At 37.0% G+C, this 17,037-nt stretch overlaps 2 protein-coding genes across 4 annotated transcripts in view; one reads left to right on the top strand and one right to left on the bottom strand.

Annotated features, from left to right (window-relative positions):
* Nucleotides 1-887: 887 nt before the first annotated feature.
* Nucleotides 888-9,683, bottom strand: ubxn11 (UBX domain protein 11). 3 transcript variants are annotated; one of them, XM_084385276.1, is made up of 14 exons: nucleotides 9,487-9,683; nucleotides 8,658-8,781; nucleotides 6,450-6,484; nucleotides 6,089-6,205; nucleotides 5,905-6,002; nucleotides 5,640-5,694; nucleotides 5,077-5,159; nucleotides 4,620-4,910; nucleotides 4,396-4,473; nucleotides 2,533-2,683; nucleotides 2,333-2,436; nucleotides 2,176-2,249; nucleotides 1,917-2,054; nucleotides 888-1,185 (listed from the first exon to the last, which is right to left on the bottom strand). In XM_084385276.1, the coding sequence occupies exons 2-14, from the start codon at nucleotides 8,735-8,737 to the stop codon at nucleotides 1,032-1,034; spliced, it is 1,458 nt and encodes a 485-aa protein (XP_084241402.1). In that variant the 5' UTR covers nucleotides 8,738-8,781; nucleotides 9,487-9,683; the 3' UTR covers nucleotides 888-1,031. The 3 variants fall into 3 exon arrangements, with proteins under 3 accessions (XP_084241402.1, XP_084241401.1, XP_084241400.1); XM_084385275.1 differs by having other exon boundaries at nucleotides 9,305-9,669; XM_084385274.1 differs by having other exon boundaries at nucleotides 5,640-5,724; nucleotides 9,487-9,665.
* Nucleotides 9,684-9,707: 24 nt separating this feature from the next.
* atp2c1 (ATPase secretory pathway Ca2+ transporting 1) overlaps nucleotides 9,708-17,037 on the top strand; it is a 36,894-nt gene continuing 29,564 nt past the window's right edge. Inside the window, exon 1 of the mRNA XM_084385272.1 lies at nucleotides 9,708-9,779. Coding sequence (XP_084241398.1) covers nucleotides 9,756-9,779 — 24 coding nt within the window. The 5' untranslated portion in view covers nucleotides 9,708-9,755. The remainder of the gene's footprint in view (nucleotides 9,780-17,037) is intronic.

Genomic DNA, 17,037 nt, shown 5'->3' with positions numbered 1-17,037 from the left:
TCGTCACTCCTCCTTTTATCCTTCCGGAGCTCCTCCGTGGGACTCGAGGCTGGTGTTCCTCGCACCGTTCCTACAGCTCTCGGACCCACCCTTCTTTCCCATATTCTCTTTTGGTAATATAGAAATTATTAGAACTTCTAATAGTTAATTATAATTTGGTAATATAGGAATGATAAAATTTCCATTTTCATTAAAACAGAAAAGTAGTAGTATTCTACAAAAAAGACGGGAGTAGCTCAAACAGCCAAACCCGTTAATAGCTGGATGTTTCAGTGTAACTGACCTCACAGACAGTTTATAAGTTAAAACATTTCCCTGGAAATGTATACAAATAGTGCCATATGTTCAACAGTTGAAAGATTTACAATAACATGGGAGTTTAACAAACCATAAACCACTTTGACAGCGTCACATCCTGGTTCATTTACAGATAACAGAAAAATAAAGTTTTCCATTTTATCATAACTTAAAGAGATAGTTTACCCAAAAATTTCAATTAGCCCATGATTTACTCACCCTCAAGTCATCCTAAGTGTGTATGCCATTTTTCTTTCAGACGAATACAATTCTGAGTTATATTAAAAAATGTCCTGGCTCTTCCAAGCTTTATAATGGATAGATGCACTTCTATGGGCTTCCAACCAGAAACAGCAACTCACTGCCATTATAAAGCTTGGAAGAGCCAGGAATTTTATTTTATTTTATATATATACAACTCCGATTGTATTTGTCTGAAAGAAGAATGTCATATACACCTAGGATGACTTGAGGGTGAGTAAATCATGGGCTAATTTTCATTTTTGGGTGAACTGTCCCTTTAAATATTGTAATTTGAGTTGGTTTTTATTTATAATTTAATCAAATTGATTGTTCTTTTTTTTTTTTTTATGTGTGTGTGTTTGGACATTTCATTATGGATTTATCCATTTCTAAAACATTCTTGTTGATGTATGATCAGTGAGTCATTTGGAGTCGACAATGCTGTGAAAGTGTGCTAATGACGATACGTGCGAATGGTTGTTCAGTTTTAGTTAAGCGTTGCTCTGTCTGTGAGATGCAGCTTGTGGACGCAGGAGCAGCGCTGCATTTGGAGTCAGACCACAGGACAGAAGGGTCTGGGTGTCATCACTGTAGCACCGCTGTGGAAATGCGCTAATGATGTCATATGGCGCAGCACCCGGTCCTCTGTCAAAATAGATCGGCTCAAATTATTGTCTGGAAAAGTATGAAAACTTCTGCAGTAATTCTGCTTATTATTATAGAATGCATACATACATTGTGGGTTTTTAATTATTTTATGCATTTTTTGTTGTTGTGTTTCAGTATTGAATGAATTACAAGTATTTCTTTCTGAATTTCTCCTGATCTACAAGATACAGTACATTTTGGAAAGATTATACAGAATGCTGCCTTAAAGGGATAGTTCACCCAAAAATGTAAATTCTGTCATCATTTACTCACCCTCAAGGTGTTCCAAACCTGTATGAATTTCTTTCTTCTGCTGAACATAAAATATATTTTAAAGAATATGGGTTACCAAACAGTTAATGGGCCTCATTGACTTCCATAGTATGGAAAAAAAATACTACGGAAGTCTATGGGGTCCCGTCAACTGTTTGATTACCAACATTCTTCAAAATATCATCTTTTGTGTTCAGGAAAAATAAAAATAAATTCATACAGGTTTGCAACAACTTGAGGGTGAGTAAATGATGACAGATTTTTCATCTTTGGGGGAACTAAGGCCAAATTTTAAAGGGATAAAGTCAGCATGACATGGAAGTCGTGATGGTCTTTCGTATTATGCCGCATATTCAAGTGAAATGGCTTCTCGAACAAGAAAAAAATGTAGGGCAAGATAAGATTTTGTCTCAAGCATATTTATGATAATTTAAAATGCTAGTAGTATCTCAAACCTTTTCATGTCCAGATAATGACGGAGATCTCCAACAGTCTCAGTGAAGTACATTTTCATGATAAATGTCTCCATACCATCCTCAGACTTCACTCGCAGTGTGGTGACGTCTTTTGCAGATAGTGTAAAATCTATCTCACTGAATCACACCACATGGATTGGAAAAGTGAATTATTCAAGTCAGCAACTGTAATCAACTTTTATGCTATATATCAAAGCTCTTCTGTTTGGTCATGACTTAAAGATAAGGTTTTTGATACCGTTCTCTCAAAGCCCGCAGGGCGGATGTTTCCACAGTGGTTGCTGAATAACTCTTGGCACCATCAGGGAAGCCCTTAACAAAACAAAAATTCAGTTCAATGGGAAATTTGACTGAACGACCCTAAACAGAACAGACTGAAACATGACCATACTGACCTGTAGATGAGCCTTCACTGAGTCGCGTATACTAATCACTTTGCCTGCCTTCACTACGGTCTCTGGGAGCTTTTGCAGAAACTGTTCCATAGACAGTTTTTTGCCTAAATGCCACAGAAGATGGATTCAAATCCAAGATGTAAAGTACAATAAATACAGTAGCAGTACATTGTCAAGTCATACCCATAACAGGTTCAAACCTGGTATCTGACTCTGTTTTGGCGCTGTGGAGAGGGTCTGCTCAGATCTGTCCACCGACTGCCTTCTTTCTCCATCTATAGTTTGTCCTCTTCCAGGAAACTCAGACCATGGTCGCCTCACTACGAACTCCTCGTCCCGTTTGTCATGAACCTGTTTGTGTGGTTCAAGAACATTATCCCCCGGTTTCACAGACAAGGCTTAAGTCTAGTCCTAGACTAAAATGTAAATCTGAGCTATTTCAACTGAAAGAAACTTGCACTGACTGATCTTAAAACATGTCAGTGCATTTGTTTTGTCTTAAGATGCACACCAGTAATGCCTTTTTCTAAGGCATGTTTATAAAAATTACTTAAACGCCTAATTGAACTATGACCTAATCCTGGCTTAATCTAAGCCCTGTCTGTGAAACCAGGCCTATAACTAATAAACATGGAGTCCTTCCATTAATTCAAGTATATGGGATTTTACACATGCCAAGTAAAAAACGTATGTCTTCTCAACAGGTCACAAGATTTGGTAAAAGGTATAATGCATGTCTACTGTACACTTGGATCATGTGACACTTAAAGGGATAGTTCACCCAGAAATTTAACTTTTGTCATTACTCACCCATGTTGTTCCAAACCTGTACGAGTTTCTTTCTTCAGTTGAACACAAAAGAAGATATTTTGAAGAATGTTGGTAAACAACTGAAGGCAGCCATTGACTTCCATAGTATTATTTCCTGATTATCAGCATTCTTTAATAATATCTTCTTTTGTGTTCAACAGAAGAAAGGAACTCATACAGGTTTGGAACAACATGAGGGTGAGTGAAAATGTAGGTTTGTCATCACATTAAAGGAGAACTCCGGTCAATTTTAACATTGAGCTCATTTTTTTGTACATTTGGAGTGCTGTCAATACAGAGAACAACGACAAAAATCGGTGTTGCCTACACCGAGTTATTCTATTTTTAAAATTTGCACCCTATTGACTTCAATGGGGCAAGTAGTAAGTCTGCTTTTTAGCCTCTTAACATCCTTTAAGTGTCATTACAAGTGCACAGAAAATGTGAGTGATTCCTTCCGAGTGAACACGAGTGGATCTGACTGCAGTAGATGTTAGAGATATTAATAAAAATGAAGTTAATTCAGCCAGCGCTCATACCTTTGTTTACATCCTGTTTTCGGTGGGAGGCCATAGTAATCGATTGTCGAGTTCACGCGCGTGATCATAGGTACTAAACCTATGCGCGTGAACTCGACAATCGATTACTATGGCCTCCCACCGAAAACAGGATGTAAACAAAGGTATGAGCGCTGGCTGAATTAACTTCATTTTTATTAATATCTCTAACATCTACTGCAGTCAGATCCACTCGTGTTCACTCGGAAGGAATCACTCACATTTTCTGTGCACTTGTAATGACACTTAAAGGATGTTAAGAGGCTAAAAAGCAGGCTTACTACTTGCCCCATTGAAGTCAATAGGGTGCAAATTTTAAAAATAGAATAACTCGGTGTAGGCAACACCGATTTTTGTCGTTGTTCTCTGTATTGACAGCACTCCAAATGTACAAAAAAATGAGCTCAATGTTAAAATTGACCGGAGTTCTCCTTTAATAAATTAAAATTTAAAATATCAAAATAAAAAAACGTTCTTTTAAATTGTATATTTCATGACATACTTTTTTTTTTACTGTATTTTTGATTGAATAAAATAAATGCAGCCTTGGTGAGCATAATAGACTTTCAAAAACATTTAAAAATCTTACAGACCCAAAACATTAGTGTAGGGTTAGGGGTTTGGTATATCTTTTACCCTATATGAGCAATAGCAATTGTAGTAATGATGATAACTGCATAAATTCCCAGTACACACCTGTAACGGCACACCATTAGGAAACCTTTCCTGAAGCTCAGAAGGAAAAAACCCATCCATCAAGTCCTGCATGCATTCCTGCAACAACAAGGTAAATGTTACAAGGAACACTCAATTTGATCATTCATCTAAAGTAAACCGAAGCTGGCTGTAGGAAATGAACAGTATTTCTGTAGTCAAATTTAGTGATGTACTGTAAGTCGAAAGCAGGAAAACAACTGAACCTGTGTGGTTGGCTCTTGATAGGAGCGGAATGGACCACTGAACATGACGATGCCGTTTTTGTAGAGCCAAAGAGGTATGGAAGACTTCTGGGTGAGTTTGGCCCCGCCGGGAATGGCGGTCACATGGGACTCCCCTTCCCCTGCCACAATGTTGAGATCTCGGATGTTCTGCATGACCAGGTCATAGTTCATTTTGAAACTCTTGCGTATGCAAGTTACTGCAGGAAGTTGGCTGTTGGCGTGCTCGTCATAACCGCCGATCCAGATCATTCCATAATCATTTAGAAACTTCTGTGTGGGCGGAAAAATGCCATTGTGTTGAGTTGCTAATAACGATTTTGTTGCAATTATACAGGAATAACCTGTGTATTGTTTTCTGCCTACCATAACATACATTAGTAACAGGTTGAAGAAACCGTCATTATAAACCTCACAACAATCACACAAAGCTCCTCACCTCCATTTCCAACACTTGGTTTTGAAGCTTGAGGCACAGTTGAACCAATTCTTCATCTTGGTTCTCATTACTTGCAGATTTCTCTAAAGCCAAAGACAAACACATTTGTTTAGAACTGGTAAACTGGTTAAAAGTATTAGCAAAAACCAGTACTTAAATGTTAACCCCAAATCATCTATTCAGCCCTGTAATAATGTCCAGATGTTTGACATGTCTCATTTGATTCTTACGACAAAAATAGTTAAAACAATGATGAGAATCATATATGGATATATACATATATTTTAATTAAAATCAGAACAGATTACAATAAATACTTACATTTATTTTATATTATTAAAAACACCATAGAGTACAGCAATAAATACTTGAAATTATATAAATCGCAATTTTAAATAATATATGATAATATTTTTCTCATTACTGTAAGGTGAATTGGGGGATTTAAAAGGTATTTAAATCTAGTAATAATGTGTTTTCTTTATGGGTTCTTATTGTAATGTGATATTTATTTCTATCTTGCTGCAATTTGAACTCCTGTTTGTTTAACACATAATGCTTACCTTTTGCCTTTTGCAAAAGATTGAGTTTCTCTTCCAGAACTGCTATTCGTCTTGCCTTGAGCAGGAAGTGTAAGAAAAAGAAGTGCTGATACAACATGACACATGAAAAATGGTATCACTTGTGCACAGAGAGACATCTGACATAACACTGATAATTAGAAACACAAACTTGGACACTTACAGCAAAGCAGATTTAGGTGTTTAGTCTGTAGGACAGTGATAAAATCACATAATTCTTTATGTAAGAATAAAGCAAGTGTCTTACCTTATGCTCTATATCCACAGCTTGAGTTTTCACCTTTCTCTCAAGCTGACTGATCTTCTGCATCATACTTGACATCAGTTCAAAATCACTCGGTGGAGCTGTGACATTTAGAGAAGATTTAAAAGACACCATATTTAAAGTTGTGATGAAGACACATGGTACTTGGTCGATTCAGTCATGGTACCTTCTTTTGCCTTCTTCTTTTGCACGACCTTTGATCTTACAGTGGAAAGATTGTCCGTGATGTGCGGCACTGGCTGGTTTTGTGGGAAAATGTTTCGGAATAATTTGGCTTCGTAGTCTGAAACATAAGAATGTGTACATGTAAGTGATTTTATGTGATCAGATGGTTTATTTCTTGTATTGATGTATTGTGTTCTTTGCATTTTGTATATTTTTTATTATATATGGACTGAAACCTGCCATTTATATAATCTGTAAAGTATGGCATTGGAAAAGCAGTTCAAACTCTTGTGACTCTTGACATTTATCTTGCCATTTCATTTGCTTGTTAGGAGAGATGGGGAAACTGTAAAATGTCTTACCAGTGTCTGACCTTTCTTTGTATGGCTTTCTTTCCCTAGATCACAAAAACAGATACGACATCTGATTATTTCAAAGATTGTCTGGGTCATTCTTGTAACGCAGAGCATAGTAACTTTAAAAAATGCAATATGATTGTGTTGACATTTAAGAACGTCTTTCAATAAAAGGCTACAGCAGACTAACATAATTGTCTAATCGAAGTTCATTTAAAATGGTCATATACAGTACTGTGCAAAAGTCTTAGGCATTTTAAGACAAAACATGTTTTGTCCCTATTAAAAATAGTTTTAAGTCAGTTATTTATATCTTTTGCTGTAGTGTGTCAGTAGGAAATATCAGTTTACATTTCCAAACATTATTTTTGCCATTAATTGTAATAATCCAGTGAGATTTCTGGATGCACAAGGAATCTGACAATATATATATATTAAGATATATATATTATATAGATATTAACATGCCTAAGACTTTTGCACAGTACTGTGTATATATATATATATATATATATATATATATATATGTACAGACCCTTTCCAAAAAATTAGAATATCATGGAAAAGTTTATTTATTTCCATAATTCCATTCAAAACGTTAAACTTCCATAGATTATAGATTCAGGGCCCACAACTTAAACGATTTCAAGTATTTAGTTGTTTATTTGTACATAATTTGGGCTTCCAGCTCATAAAACCCATGAAAACAGGATTTCAAAAAAATAGAATATTACATGAAATCACACAGTAATTACACAGTGATACCATGGTCATTGAACCAGGTTTTGGTTCTTTTGGCAGTGTGGGCAGGTGCAAATCCTGCTGGAAAATGAAGGAAGCATGAAGTGCTCTGAAAATGTCCTGGTAGACGGCTGCGTTGACTCTGGATTTAATAAAGCACGGTGGACCAATGTCCTCTTTTCTGATGAGAGCAAATTTTGCATCTCATTTGGAAACCAAGGTCCCAGAGTCTGGAGGAAGAATGGAGAGGCACACAATCCAAGATGCTTGAAGTCCAGTGTGAAGTTTCCACAGTCTGTGTTGGTCATCGGCTGGTGTTGGTCCACTGTGCTGTCCACTCAACGCAGCCGTCTACCAGGACATTTTCAGAGCACTTCATGCTTCCTTCAGCAGACAAGCTTTATGGAGATGCTGACTTCATTTTCCAGATGATTAAATAGTCTGTTTAGACTATAATTATACTGAACAAATCCTGATCACAAGGAACACAGTTCATGTTTGGTCTTCCATGATCAGATTAAACTATGTTTTGATGTTTAAACAGATTACTAGCTGGTGTTTTTTTTTTTTTTTTTTTTTTTTTGGTAGTCTGAAGTCACTTAGGCACTTAAATTACAATAGCTTATAATCAGTGATTTGTCATCACCGCAACAAACTGTCATTACCAGAACTGCAGTGTCATCACCATCACCATACATATTTTTGCTCATAAATTATGTATAAATTACAACAACATCCTACAATTATATATTTCTGACAATGTTGGACAGTCTAAATTATCACTGTATTAAAAAGTTTTGATATATGGCATTCACTTAAAATAAGCTTATATTCCAAGCCAGGGTAGATTGATGAATCAGAAATTTAGATACTAAGATGACTATAATTAATCTTGCAAGTAAAAATAAACAATCCCATCAAGTTCAAGATAAAAAAGATTGTTATGTGAAACCACAAAATGTTTTAAAAGCACTGATTTATCATTTAAGTTTTATTTTTTACCTATATTCGATGATGTGATGGTAATGACACATTTACTTCACATAGTTAAGAAAATGGCAAAAAATCATAAATTCCCTTATCTTATGGTCTCAACCAAGCTCATAACATCACTCCTGACTTAAGGACTGATAATTTGATGTATACCAATTAGTCAAATTTGGAATTTTAATTTTCAAAATTGCAGCAACCCAATTTGGCCCTTAATCTGAGAAATGCCCATATAGCCTATACTGTATATGAGAGAGAGGGAGAGCTGTATGTATATATCTATATCTATATGACAATATATGTGATAATCAGAGAAAAAGAATGTCTAGAATGTCATTTCTAGCGCAGTTGGATTTCCTAAAAAATAATTGAATGTTTTCTAGTGTCAGTGTTTACAGCTTTTTATCAAATATACACGCGTTTATGATTTAGTATTTGTCAGTATTTAACATTCACGGCCTAGTGCATTTTGTCATCACTTACCCATCATCATCATCATCTCTCTGTATCTCTGGTAGAGGAGCTCGTTTGCTCTTCCTCAGGGTGGACAGCGGTGAGCTCATGTTTCCAAAAACACGAGTTTATTCGCTTCTGAAGAAGATCATGTCTAGAATACAGAAAAGTATCAACAAACAATGTAAAACACAACCCCTCCTCATTCCCAAGAACACGATATTTAGAAAAGCAACACCTTTAACCTATTTGTTTTAGTTTTTTTTAAGTTACACGCGAATTTCTGTGCTAAACTAAGTTTGTTTGAACAGTTGTCGTTGGAAACGAGAAAGATTCACTTATTCAAATCTCCACTGTGTGGCGCTGCAGATCTGGTAGTTTAGTTTGAAGAAAATAAATATGGGAATGAACTTCATATATTTAAAAGTTTGAAACAAACAAACAAAAATTAAATAAACAAAAACGTGCATTGCTGTTACTGTTACTATTAAAACTCGTTTTCGTTAATTAAAATAAAGCTGAAATAATGTAATTAAAATAGCCTAATAACTGAAAAAATAATATAATATATAAGTTAAGTACTAAAATGACTAAAAAAAAAATATATATAAAAAAGAAATGTAAAAAATCCTCATAAAATTGACAAAATATAAAATTACTCGGAGTAGGCTACTTACTGTATGTATATGTATATGTATGGTTTAGATTGTTGTTATTATTGGACTTTATTTGATTTATTTTGGTTCAGTTATTTGTCTTATTGTTTTTTCTGTTTAAGTGAAAATAAATTTTAAAAAGAGACAATAGTATTAACGTTAGATTCAAAATTTAGAGACAAAGAAGCTGTCATGTAACCTACTTGTTATACTTAGTTATATTATTTGGCAGAGGCCATTTACTCCTAGTGCAAATAGTCACTCGATTATAATTTATTTCTAAGAACGCATCAATGCCACTATATCAACAACTTTTCTTTACATGCGATCTATGCTTGCGATCAGCGAGTTGTTTATTGACAGTTCACAAGTCTCTTTCCGAGACCGTGACCGTCGCCCCGCCCCTTTTGCGTGCCCTGCGCGATTACGCCATCAGTGGCCGTCAGGCAGACTCGACGAAAGCTCACGGAAGATGCAAAAGAAAAAGGACCCGCTGGTAAGTTTCAAGAAAAGACGTATTTCTTTTTTCCTTGAGCCGTTGCCGGCTTTATAGCGCTCTAAAATACCCATTGCGAGGCTCAGACAAAGCCTCGTTTGTTTAGACGTTACTCCACACTACGTTGTGTGTGAATGTATGCCATGAAACACAGCTAAAACATAATTAGAAGCCCGCTGGTGTGATTTAAACATTAGCAGAAAGCATGCTGTCGCCGCTCGCGCTAGGCGAGCAACCGTCATTCAAATGAACGGCTTCAACGGAAAGCATCGTACACAGGCTAGAAAAGCGACGGGAGAAGGTTTAAGGTCAGCCGTCATGTGCTGTGCTGTCAGTGTCCGACCAAAATAACCAGTTAACGTTAACCGTCTCGCGTGACATGTATTAGTGTTATAGATGAAAACAGTAGGATGCACTTAAGCGCATTTCCGGCTGAGAACGCTTGAAACTTTAGTTGAGAGTGAGAATAAGTGATGCATCCAGCCAAAGAGTAGGGATTGAATTGTTTTATTTTGGTCGTATGTAACACATATATTTGTAGTAGAGCATTGAAAAAATATATATTTTAGCGGTTTTATCTGACATACAGTCGCGCGCACTTTATAGTTACATCCTGTCAGACGTGTCCTGATTTTTCAGCTGTTATCTACAGCTATATCTGCCATCTGCACCTAAACAAACAGGGCAGGAACTATTGTATTATTTCGAGAAATAGGCCTCAGAGTAACCAAATAAGCATCACATGAGTACTAGTTAAACTGCACCCCAACCAACCTGCTGTCGTTTTCTGGCTAATGCAGTGTTTAAAGTCCATTGGCACTGTGGGGTGTGTTTGACTAGAGGCTTGTACAAGCACCAATGACAAAAAGTCCAGTTCATCGTGCTCTGGCAGAGGGAATGCAATGCATTCATGAAGGCTGTCTCTCAAAATTTAGTTAGATGCCTGCTAGACAGCATGTTTAGGCATTGTTGGCAAGTTCAAGATTTTGAACACTTGATCAGGTCAAATTACCGAATTCAAGGAGGTTTTTCTCGCAGTTATTGCGTGCCATAGGTGTCGTTGTAATTTGCAGACATGCATGTTGCAATAGTATGTTCATTATGATCTATAGCATTGTTGCCACGGACTCGTCAAAGGCGTTTTCTGATGTGCCTGCAGGTGAAACAAACAAAATCAGTCGAGTGTCACGTGACTAGTTAATGTGATCCACTAGTTATATAATAATAGGCAATAATAGAGCACAACAATAGGTTTCCGGAAGTGAAAACCCCTTTATTTGTATCTATAGAGCCCTACACCTTATGTGCAGACATTTAGGCCTGTGCAAATTCAATGTAATATTGTGATTTTTGTACTCAAATTGCATCAATTCTTTGTGTCTTAAATTTTTTTTTTAATTTGTGTTCATTTAATTTCCTACAGTTAGCCTAGTTAATTAAGAAAAAGGTTGTATAAATAAGCAAACTCTGAAAGCCGTTGTTTCTCAGTGTGATTAGAGACGATTTTATTAAATGCGTATTGAACAAAAGTGAAGTGAACCAAGTTCGTTTGAAGTTTATTCTCTCCGTTTCACACAAGTTTTAATAAAGAAACCACCAGTTATGTCGCTGGTTAATTATGACAAATTGTATTATGCATGTGTTGCAGTGTGTATTGTATTGTTTTTGCTTTAAATTAGGTTTGTAATTTTGTGATTCTGTGGTCCCTGTGGAGACATTGAATAGGGCAAGTACTTACATAACTGTGGATTCTTAAAAGCGGGCGGTCAGTGTTGCGCTCTACAGGCTGAAGTAATACCCAATAGTTCTGTGCAACGCTTATCATCACAGTATGATGTGTTTGTGTATGATTGAGGAGGTGAGGGAGAGTTTAGTGGGTGTCTGACTGACTGGTCACCTTTTGGACGATGATGAGTAAGGTATATGTTTGTTCTTTCCATGTGTGTGTTATGGGATTTGCGTGTGTGAAGAAGACCGCCTCATTCCACTGGATTTCCCTCTCTGCCGCTGCCCTGTCCTCTGTTTCTCTCTGTTTTTCACAGCACTTGTGGACTGACATCTCTCTGCTATCTAATAGTTCCAGAGAGCCTCTTCCTGTAGGCACTGTCAGGACAGCCAGGAGGAAGATTATAAACTGCTTTCTGTCCCAGCAGCCCCTGCTCCATCTATATATAACTATGCAGTGCATTTAACTTGTGAAGCTCCCATTAGCTTTAGGAGACAGATTGAAGATTGAGAAAATTACCTTGCGTGTTTTTCAGGTTCTAAAACGCGAGGCACACAGCACTGCCAATTGGCCTCAATCACACAGAACTGGCAGTGCGCAGCGTATTTTTTCAATTGTTTTCAATGGGAGCGCCGCATTTTTAAAACGCCATGAGCGTAACGAGGCGCTGAGCGTTTTTTACAGGTTGCCGAGAGTTGAAGAATTTTCAACTTTGGGTAAAACCATAGACTGTAAAAAAATATGGACGTAGTGTCCTTGACGTCACCCGTAGGTTTCTGAAGACCGTTTTTGAAGCCTAAAGTGGGCGTAGCCGACCGTCGCCATCTTGGCAGCGCGTCACTCCCGAATTTATTTATTTTTACAGTCAGACAATGAACTGAGGTAACGTGACGGCTAACAGACAGCAGACAAATGGCTAATGATGACTAATGACCACAGCAGCAGGAATCCACCTGTCACTCAAAAGTGGACACCCTTAATTATGCAGAAATTTAAGACTTAATACAATTTAAACGGATGAGTTATAAAAAAATTCACCCCCCTCACAGTTGTCATGAAGGGCAAAATTAGCTGTATAGACCAAAGCCACTTTTTGCTCCAGGCTGTAAACGTTTTTTTTTCTGCTGTAAAGTTGGGCATTTTAACATGGGGGAGATGCGGATTTGACTCACTTTTGCAGCCAGCCTTAAGTGTCCACTTTTGAGTAACAGGTGGATTCCCGCTGCAGTGGTCATTAGTCATCATTAGCCGTTTGTCTGCTGTTTGTTGGCCGTCACATTACCTCAGCTAATAGGGGTTATGCGGAACGCCCAACGTTCGAACCGGAAAACGGGTATAAACATTTCCGGTTTGCATTACCGTACGCATCTGCAGCTGTAGGTTATCTCTGAGGTAACTTATTTTGCGCTTTTTTTAGAATACAATTCTTATTTCTGTTTTAATAAAAATGTCACGAATGCTTAAGTATCAGAAAAAATAAATAAAAAAAATGCAGTCTTCATTTGATTGTTTTAATCGTCTGCAAGCAAATATAAAAGGTTAAACTACTATGATAGCATACAAGTCTAAACTAACTTACTGATAGTTAGCTAACTCTACATCGGGTGCCATTAGCAAAAGCTACATATACTAACTTACATACCTTCATAATCATGAATAAATGAGGAGGCGTAAAAACTTAAATCCTTTATCTAACGGAGTACTCGGGGCTCTGGACGTCCGTTTGGCAATACGATGTACATCTGGAATGGATAGAATGGGTAGCTCCTGTAAACACCGGCTATAAAAGGTCGCCATTCCTACGCTGTGTTTACCTCAGTAGCTGACGACCGGAAGTAGTTATACCCGTTTTGTAGAACCCGGAAGTATGTTCCGCATAACCCCTATTGTCTTGACTGTAAAAATAAATAAATTCGGGAGTGACGCGCTACCGGTCGGCCACACCCACTTTGGGCTTCAAAAACGGTCTTCAGAAACCTACGGGTGACGTCACGGACACTACGTCCATATTTTTTTTTACAGTCTATGGGTAAAACGCAGTGCTTATCACTGTCACTTTTTACCCAACTGTCCAATCACAGTGGAGGAGGGGCGGGACTAATACCACACCGACCAACCGCCACATTCTGCTTGTACAACGTCAACATATGACAACAACAAGCATAATAACGGGACAACAAAATTTAAAACAAGAGCCAGAGAAAATACATTACATTGTATCGACATTTTAATATAGAATCATGAATGTATTTTCACAGGTGTGATCGGCGCCTAACCCAGTCTTGTTCAGAAATGCACAATTTTAAGGAAATGCAACAACAAATTCAGAACAAACGTTTTTGTGAAATTAATTGCCTAAGTAAGGCAGGCAGTTGGTAGCATGTGTTTCAGTATAACATTGTGATGCAATCCTGAAAGTTTTAGTTTGGTATTTTCACAAGTGGAATCAATCTTTCGATTTTCCCACCGCTGAGCAGCCAGTGCTGGGATATTTGGTCCCTTGTTTACCTTGGTTTTGGAGAAAAAAAGATTTTCTTTCTCTGTGGGAAGCTCTGTTCTTGTTTCAACAACACTCTTCTCAGAGAAGACTCTCAAAGTTGACAATAGTGCTTTTTGTTTTCGCTGAACTGTATGATCTCTGAGCCTGGACTTATTCCATTGTAAATGATAATCTTTTATTTGTTCTTATGCTGAATTTGTATCCTGAATCCGCTTTGTAAATAAGGAATCAAGGTTTACTCCTTTTAGTTTGGTCACTAACACACCAAATAGACCTCTTTCTCAGGATATGTTTTATTCTCATCTTATTAGTTGTGCTTAATAGGGCATTATAAGCACTGTTCATAACTTCATACTTATTAGTAGGGCTGTGTCAATAATATCATATCACATGTTTTTTTCTTATAATATTCCACCAATACTTAAAGGGATAGCTCACTCAAAATGCCATTCCAAACCTTTTACTTTTTTCATCTTTGAAACGAATAATAAAATATTGTTTGATGACAACTGAGTTCCATTTATATGGATGAAAAATACTGAGACATTTCTAAAAATATCTTGGAATAATAAGGCCACATTTACACATAGCCGGGTATTTAGAGAAACAACCCCCCCCCTCCGTTTTCAATAATAACATTGTGCACACAACATCGTTTTCAAAAAAGTTGTCATTTACATCAACCCGCATAAATACACCGTTGAGCGCCATCATAACTATGCCAAACCTATGGGCGGCAGTGTAGGGAGAAGGATAAAGCCATGCAAGCCAATCAGAACTGTAAACATAGGGCGCTCACATGACGTTAAGCATTTTCTGGCGCATAATGTGACGTTTGAGAACCTAAAACCCCGTTTCTTGACACGGCAACACACAACCGGCGTTATCAGAAATCTCCACTTTGGCCGGAGTTTTTAGAAATAATCGTTTTCTGTGGTAAAAACGGGGTTTTCGTGTAAATGAGAGGCCAAACCGCAGGGAAATATCTGCGTCTTCCCTTCGTGTAAACGGGGCCTAAGAAGAATAACTACTGTAACAAATTTAGCTGTTGCTCATTGTTAGATGATGTTAGTTAATGCAATAACTAAAGTTATTGTTACAGCAATAAGCAATAAAGTTAGTTACAGCACAGAAAATATCTAAGGCACAGTCTGTAGGTGTTCACGATGTTGGTACTTTTTATTTTATTTTTTATTCATAGTATTGAAAACATTTTGAATGTTCTGTGTATCGCCCAACCCGACTTCTTTTGTACATGGTAAGAGAGAAGTGAATTATGTGTTGTTGTTCTCTCTCTCTCTCTCTCTCTCTCTCTCTCTCTCTCTCTCTCTCTAAGCAAAGGAATAAAGGTCTCCCCTCCCCTTGACTTTTGACTATCAAATGTCCAAGAATTTCCATAGACTGGTGAAAATCAAAGAAATAGAGGTGTGGCCATTCAAAGACAATTTTGCACGTATTTGTGTCCTGGTTTGTTTAGGAGCATTGTGTAAGGCTCAACTTACGTCAGATGGAGGTTTTTTTAAGGGCATGGCTGGGGCTTGGCGCTGGGGTGTCTTAGTGAACTGCATTTTTCCTTATTCTTTTTGTGCACTAAGCATTTCTTAACAGATTCTTTTCATACCACATACGTGAGCTCCTACCCTAGAACAGTTGGAAAAGGTGAAGAGAGGTTGATGGGAGAGGGTGCGGTTTCAAATCCGTGGAGGCTCTGCTAGAGTGAATGTGACCTTGTGCCTCTCAGCGGCCTGCAGACGATCAGTCTCGATCATCTAATGGAGAACCCTGAGAGAGCAGTTTGTTCTGTGTCTGGATGGCCTTGAACCTGCGCTTGGCCCAATTCTGTCAGAGGGAGAACCAGGCACAGTTTGTAATTGAGACCCAGATCGGGGGCCCGGGAGATGCAAAAACAATTAAAGCTTGATTTATTTATTTATTTATTTATTTTAGATGTGTGTGTCGCCAGCTAAGTGAGAAGATAAATGGCTGATCTTGCTTTCGATATCACAATTGTTAGTAACTGATTTAGAATTTTACTATTGAAACGTGATGTAAATGTAGAGGAAAAACTGTCAATCAATTAGCACATCTTGGTTATAATAGATAGAGCCACATCATATTCCTAATACAGTTAGAGAGATGCTGAGCTATTATTAGATCTCTAAAATGTTAAAGGTTATTATAACCCTGTGTTATTTTCTTTATTCTTTTTTCGAAACATGAGGAGGTTTTTTTTTTTTTTTGAGCTTCTGTACCACATTTGGTACAAAATGTACCAGAAAAGTAGTCCATATACAACAACTGCATGAGTATTTCTAGTCTTCTGAAACTATACAATTGCAAGGAACCATCTAATTTGCATTTGTTTTCAAACTAGCCTAAATTACAAAAGATGCAAGAATCAATGGTGTTTAATGACGACGTCAAACCTGGCATGATGCTTCTTAATTGTCTTTTTTTTATTATTGAACACAAGCGTGAATATAATTTAAGAACTCTAGCTCATCAGTTAATTGAAAGAAATTAATTATATTCAGCAAGGGACACATTAAATTGATCAAAATTGACAAACTAATATTTCTTACCGACCCTAAACTTTTTTTTTTTTTTTTTTATTTTGGGGACAAGTAATGTAAAGTAATGTTCACAATTGCGAATGACAACAGACAATGATAAAGTGTCAGGGTGTTTCTGAGTAGGTATGCATTTTATACCGGTATTTGCATGGTACAAAAAATGTAGCACGGTACAGCACCATCTAGAGCTGTCACTAAGGATTATTTAAGTAATCGAGTAATCGGTCAGTTATTTTGACGAATAATCAGATGCATATTTTCGTGGTAATAAAAATAGACCTAAGTGAACAATAGGCTAATAACCATTAAAATGACTTAAAATACATGCGTAGAATTGAAATGAGGCAATAATAATTGTTTCAAATAAAGTTTAAAAAACAATTAATCATATGGGTTTATTGGCCAACACTCTTAAAATCCACAATGTAATATACATAATATAAACATTGTTAACTTATG

Source organism: Rutilus rutilus (assembly GCF_951802725.1).
Source record: "Rutilus rutilus genome assembly, chromosome: 17".
Taxonomy (NCBI): domain Eukaryota; kingdom Metazoa; phylum Chordata; class Actinopteri; order Cypriniformes; family Leuciscidae; genus Rutilus; species Rutilus rutilus.
The sequence above is the reverse complement of the archived record's forward strand: the minus strand, read 5'-3'. Positions and strand labels throughout refer to the sequence as shown.